Raw genomic sequence first — 6,683 nt, 5'->3', positions numbered from 1 at the left:
CACCATGGCTGTCACCCATTAGGATGAGTCCTTCATCATTACAATAATGACCAGATGAAGGAAAACCAGACTCAGATAAGGCCCTAGCTTTCTGGCAGAACACAAGGTAGGTTTATTTACACTGTAATTGAGAAGTCCATTAACCCTAAAGCCACCTTTGAGACCTCTCCGAGGGCTGGGAGATACTGCAGCAAACTCCCAGAGTTCCACTTACTGTTGGGGCCCATATTCTGAACAGGGAGAGAAATTCAAACTGTTCTCTGGAAGGAAAGAAGGAAGACACAGCTACCTCAGCACAAAAGTCTAAAGAGAGTAGGTCCTCCCACACCTTTCCACAGATTCTCCTTCACCCTCCCTCCTGAAAAGCACTGTGTATTACTGGGCAACTTTCTTAACTTCTCAAAGCCTCAGTTTTATGCATCTGTAAAATAGGAATAATCATAGCACCAATCTCTTAAGGATGGAGTGGGGGCTACGTAACATGCAGGAGTTCATAGCAGAGCCTGCCATATAAAAAGCATGCCAGAACTGTCAGATGTTAATCCCAGCACAAAAGCCTCACTCAGTAGAGGAAATTAAGGCCAAAGAGATGAATATCCTCATCCAAGTTCAGAAGCATCAGGCTATATCTCTTTCCAGCATTCTACCACCTGACTTGTCCTATTGTCTTAAAAATACAATAAAACATAATGAAACTGAGGAGGAACCATTGGGTTTTAAAATAAGTGTCCCAAGCCTAGAAGTCAAGACCTCTGTCTTTAGACACAAAAGAAATTTCTGGTAATCTTGGCTTGTCAGTATAGGCACTCATCTTTCAAATTCTGAACATATATCCCCGGGGATTCCTTGAATTACATATCAATATTTTTTAAACTTCACAAGATTTACATCAAATTGTAATTAATACCATTTATGGCTAGTACAAATTCTCCCACCCCACCCCCAGTTCTGTGCTTTATGAATTAAGTATTTTGTCTGTTCAATTTGAGTCTATAAGAAATCTTATTTATCTACTTGTATGAAAAAATTCTTCTAAAAATAACTCATTTAACATTTTGTGTTTGAGCCTTTTTGAAAATGAACATCATGGTTGCTTTCCTTTCACATCGGGAATAAAATACACATACTTAAAATAAAATAATGCAAAATATGAGTGGCGAATTCCAAGCGCATATCTCTCACAGTGTGAATTATTGTGTCACTCTGGTGGTCCACGGGCATAATTATGAAGCCTGCTAACAAGATGCTGAGCCAAAAATTAAATGACAATGATATTTCCTTCCCAGCACACATCCCTCTCTAATTCTTAAGTTGATGGCTGCCCCAGCAAGCCGCATGTATTCTTCACTGTTTGGGGCTGAAGTTGAGAGGGGAGTCCCACAAGAGCTCAACTGTCCTGGTACCACCTTTACTTGCCTGGCCCCAAGGCTCTGAAGGTTTGTGGGGAGTGAGAATTCTCTGAAATGTCTGCTTGGTGCTAGCCACACCCTGCCAGGGGCCCAGTGTTGCCCTTGCCTGGCTGCGTACGTGGCACAGTGCACTCTTGTGCAGCATCCCTGTTGCTGCCTTTCCTCCCACTGACCCAGGCTGCCTTGCTCCTTAGCAACTCATTCCCATGAGTATGTGTCCTGCCTTCAGTGCTTGGCTTGGCCTCTCAGCATCCTCTGATGTTGTTGCAGACACCAGGTCTGCTACAGATGCTTGGTAAGATGGTGGGGCCTCTGGGTGGGCACCATTTTCACCCTGGAGTTCAAAGCCCGTCTCTGTGTATAGAGGTGGAGGAATGTCCAAGGCCTCTGGGTCTGCAGGACAGGTGTGTTTCTCAGCATCAAGGCTCTCTTCATAAGCTGGAGGGTAGAAGTCTGGCCTGCAGGACAAAATGCCACAAACCTTGTAATGCATGCATCATTTAAGAATTTATGCCTGTCTCAGCTCACATAGTGTGAAGTTAAACTGCTAAGAAACATTGATTTTTGAAACAGATGTACTTTCTCTCGCATCTCCAGTTTTATATATAAAAAAAAAATGTGCCTCCCTTCCAGAAGAACCCCTTTATCAGCCATCAAATACATCCTTCTAGTCACTTTTTTCCAGCCTGTGATTCCAGGCTATGTGTTCTCTCTTGCTCAACTCATGGAATCAGGGCCATTCGTTAGGAGATCCTTATCAGTGGTAGGGGACATTGGGACTTTGAGGATGGACTTCTCTCGGGCCAGCACTTCACTCATTCACATCCATGTCCCTATTCACACACATTATCTTCCACTCCACTACGCTTACTGTATCAGAATTTCACGGTCAATAAAATAATGAATGAAAATCAATGTGCAGGTCCCTGAACTATATAAATGCCACCACTTTTTCCTGACACTCTTTTGAGTCTCACCTACTAGTTTCCAAGGAGCATACAAACTCACTCATTTCTCCAACCATGCCACATTTCAGCTGCAGCCCTTTCTATGTCAATAGGCCAAAGGCTAAAGGAACCATTCATGCCAGGGCTCATTGGTATTCTTGCCCAACCTTGCTAATTGCTAAATCCTTCTGGCTTCTCCGACATGAATGGGACTGGGGCTGAGGGTGAGGTGAGGAAGAGACATGGGTTGAGCTCGTTGGAGTTGTGTATTTATAGAGAGAGTCTGTCCAGTGTCAACAGGGAGTGTTTATGATGTGTAACCACAACAGAACTGGGACTGCCATTTGTGGCCGCAACTCCATTCCAAAATGTTACCAGGCCCAAAGCCAAATAGCTGAAGGAGCTGTCTACTGTACGGAATAAATCTCAGCCTTCGCTTGGAATAGCCATGGCTGAGTCATGGGACTTACACGTAAGGGTGCTGAGGACAAAAAGGTGAACCGTCTCCTAGAGTGACTTGAGCAACTCCAGGATGACTGCCTCCAGCCCCAAATCCCATCTACCCCTCCCAATCCACTCTCCCTCTACTGCCACTCACATTCCCAGGATCCTGTACTCTGCCACTGGAGAAACGGCTTTGGTACCTCTACCTAGGTACCTATTTTGAGTGCAAAGCTTCTGAGAAATGTAACTTCCCAACTTGATTAGCTGTCCATTCTGAGTGAGCTGAGCATCTCAGAGTGCAGCAGGAAGAGAACATAAAGTAGGAAGTCATGATATTTATTACTTACTTTCAAGTATTTCAGCACAGTGTGATCTTATGCACATGTTAGTAAATTTAAACTACATCCTAAAGGCACCCAGTCACTTCCGTAACGACTTACACTCTAGAGGAAGTCATCTAACATTTATCCAAAAACAAAAATCACCACCACTGTGGAAGCATCTTCTATAATCATTTCAATTATCTTAATTTTTAATCAAACCCAGAGACCTTGCTCGTTAGTCTGATATAAGCATTAAAAATGGATTTTGTTTGGGCTGGGGATGTGGCTCAAGCGGTAGCGCGCTCGCCTGGCATGCGTGCGGCCCGGGTTCGATCCTCAGCACCACATACCAACAAAGATGTTGTGTCTGCCGAGAACTAAAAAATAAATATTAAAAATTCTCTCTCTCTCTCTCTCTCTCTCTCTCTCACTCTCTCTTTAAAAAAATGGATTTTGCTTATTGTAATTAGTATCTCATTAATTAGTAGAAAAAAATGTCACAAATGTATCGTCATGGGTAAGATTACTTGTATTTAAGGCACACAGAATCACTAAAACACTTTCATATTCCCCACCCTTGCATGAAGAGGGTGAAAGAACTTATGGACACTTGCAGCCTGTGTCCTAAGAATGATACCTGAGGTTTTATCCCAAAAGAGTCCTGTATTTGCCCAAAAATTAGAAGGTAACTAATACTAAATGTTACTGGATCTTTTTTTCTGGTAGTAAAAACATATAACATAAATGTACTCTTTTATCTGTATGGTTCAGTGGGATTAAGTACATTCACATTGTTGAGCGACCTTCACCAGAAATTTTCTGTCACCTCAAACTGAAACTCTGTTCTCATTAAACCATCATTCTTCATTTTCCACCAGACTCTGGTGGGCCCTGATAACCACTGTTCTGCTTTCTATTTCTATGCATTTGATTCCTCTAGGTACTTTATGTAAGTGGAATCACACGATGTCTATCCTTTATGACTGGATAATTTCACTTAGCATAGTGTTTTCAAGGCTCATTCTTGTTGCAGGTACCATGATTTGGATATTTTATTGTTGTTGTTGTTGTTGTTTTGTTGTTTTGCTTTTTAAGGCTGGGTAATATTCCATTGTGTTACATGCTGATTTTCATTTCTCCATACGTTACTGATGGATGTTTGGTTTTCTTCTACCTTTTGGCTATCATGAATTATGCTGCTATGAACATTGATAGATACCCATGTGTTTGAGTCCCTGTTTTTAATTCTTTTGTGTATATATCTGGAATAGAATCACTGGATTAAATAGCAATTCTATATACAATACTTCAAGAAACTTCCATACTGTTTTTTTTTTTTTTTAAATAGTGGCTACACAATTTATATTCCTACCGGCAATTCACAAGGATGCCAATGTCTTGCTACAGTTTTCCTTGCTTGTGAAGTGATAAGGTTAACTGACTGTTACTCCAGGACATTACCTTCTTCATGAGGTGACACCAGAATACATAAGCTGGGACTTCCCGAGTCACAGAGGTTACAGAATTGACTGCATGTCTGCATGCTCACTGGCTCTGTGGCTGAATTCAGTCTGGGACTTACTTTCCTTACAACTTGGTAACCAGGTGATAGGGAAAAATTAATCATTGCCTCCCTTTAACTTGTGACAACCCTCATGATATAACAAAAGAGCTTAGTAGTTAAGCCTCTGAAGTATGCTTAGGCCTCTGAAGTATGCTTAGGTGGGTTTTCACCAGGTGATGGTAGGGGTAAGGGTGGTGTTTCTCTAAGAAAATTCCTTTTACCTCATGGTTTTCCCCAGGATAACAGCGTTCTTTCCAATGACTAACAAGAGTAATTTCACAACAATAAAGCTTTGGTCCTGACACACAGTCCCATGGGACTTGTAAGTCGCCCCTGCTGTAGGATTTCAAGTCATTCAGCTTTTCCACACCTCAGCCCTTCTTGCTCCCTCCAGGTCTCAGCACCTACCTGTCCACCGTAGCCAGAGGCAGGTCCTGGTGAGCAAGTTGTCGTCTGAGCACATGGCTGAACACCCCTTTGTTTTCACTTGCCTGGCGGTAGGTGCTCCAGAAAATTCCAACCAGGAGGATCACAAACCCCAGAGGCAGAAGTGAATATGCCATGATCAAGTTTCTTGGACATTGGAATATAGAGTCTGAGGAAATGAAGAAGGCCCCCAGGCAGATCATCAGGAAACCTGTCAGGAGGGCAAGAGTGCAGAGAATTAGGCCAGCTCTGTTCTGCATCCTTGCACCTCCGGAACCTGCAGCCTGACCCTGCCACTCCTCTGCTTCCAGGCTTCCTACAAGAGAATGTGCTCATTACCCAGCTCGCAGCTTTATGTGTTCTGGGACCAACTGGCCTTTGGACAACTAAACGAAGCAGCCGCTGAGAAGCTATTCATTAACCACTGAGAATTACTGTAATATACCCAGAGGGTGGATCTAAAAATGCCACATTGTGTACTGAGGAATGGCTTCACGTAGCCTTTTGCTCTTTGTTGGTGGGTGGAACCCTCAAATGATCCAAGGTATTGAAGAGAGGTCCTTCATCTCTTCTTCTTTTTCTTTTGTAGTACTGAGGATTGAACCCAGAACCTCATGCACACTGAGCAAGTGCTCTACCACTGGGCTGCACTTTATTTTATTTTATTTCATTTTATTTTGAAACAGGGTCTCACTACAGTGCTGAAATTGACCTCCAACATGCAAACCTCTGGCTTCAGCCTCCTGAGTAGCTGGCATTACAGGCATGTGCCACCACACCTAGTCTTTGTCTTTTTGATGCCGAGGACATGGGTCGCTTAATCCTCACTGAATTAGTGGGTAATTCTTCAAGAAAAGCTAGAGAAATTAGCATCCGGACTTGATGTTATCTCTGCAGTCCTAAAACAATTCTGTCTCCTTCCTTCCCAAAATGGTCTTCAGATGTCACATTTCTGAGATGATCCCTGATGATCTTTGCCTCCTGGTATCCATATCTATGTACAAGTAATTCTCTCCCTTTGCATGTGGGCTGCTGACTTGATTCTCACCAAGAGAATATGGCAAAGATGATGGGTTGTCACTTCCATGATTAGACTACAAAAGATGGTGACTTCCCGCTTGCTTACAGATTCTTTATATTGCTTTATTGGCTTGCACCCTTTGAAGAAGGAGGCTGCCATACTGGAGAGTCCTGTATAGCAAAGTACCAAGGGCAGCTTCTAACCAACAGCCAGTGAAGAGCAGACACCCTTAGTCCACCAGCTCAGGAGGAACTGCACCCTGTTAACAAGCATTCGAACTTGAAATCAGCTCCTCGCCCAGTTGAGACTTGAGATGACTATAATCCCAAGCAACACTTCCGTTGAGTGACCCTGAAGTAAACTCAAAGTCATGCTTAGATTCATGAGCCACAGAAACTGTGAGATAATAAATGTGTATTATTTGAAGTTGCTAAGTTTTGTGGCAATTTGTGAGATAGCAATAGATGAATCAAACAATTCTGTTAGCCCTTGGAAATCAGAGGACATAATCAATGTTAAGTGTTTCCCATGGTACCTGGCACAGAGCAA

At 42.8% G+C, this 6,683-nt stretch overlaps 1 protein-coding gene across 1 annotated transcript; it reads right to left on the bottom strand.

Annotated features, from left to right (window-relative positions):
* Nucleotides 1–1,599: 1,599 nt before the first annotated feature.
* On the bottom strand, nt 1,600–5,373 carry Tmem252 (transmembrane protein 252). The gene is made up of 2 exons (XM_026389287.1): nt 5,096–5,373; nt 1,600–1,867 (listed from the first exon to the last, which is right to left on the bottom strand). The coding sequence occupies exons 1-2, from the start codon at nt 5,371–5,373 to the stop codon at nt 1,600–1,602; spliced, it is 546 nt and encodes a 181-aa protein (XP_026245072.1).
* Between the last annotated feature and the right edge of the window lie 1,310 nt (nt 5,374–6,683).

This window comes from Urocitellus parryii, chromosome 4 (genome assembly GCF_045843805.1).
Source record: "Urocitellus parryii isolate mUroPar1 chromosome 4, mUroPar1.hap1, whole genome shotgun sequence".
Lineage (NCBI taxonomy): Eukaryota > Metazoa > Chordata > Mammalia > Rodentia > Sciuridae > Urocitellus > Urocitellus parryii.
The sequence above is the reverse complement of the archived record's forward strand: the minus strand, read 5'-3'. Positions and strand labels throughout refer to the sequence as shown.

What these genes read in the sequence shown, in the direction of transcription:
- Tmem252 (XM_026389287.1), bottom strand. Translation starts at nt 5,373, where the DNA reads ATGCAGAACAGAGCTGGCCTAATTCTCTGCACTCTTGCCCTCCTGACA. An exon ending in CCTCTGGCTACGGTGGACAG is followed by an intron (nt 1,868 to 5,095) that starts GTAGGTGCTGAG and finishes TTTGTCCTGCAG; the next exon opens with GCCAGACTTCTACCCTCCAG.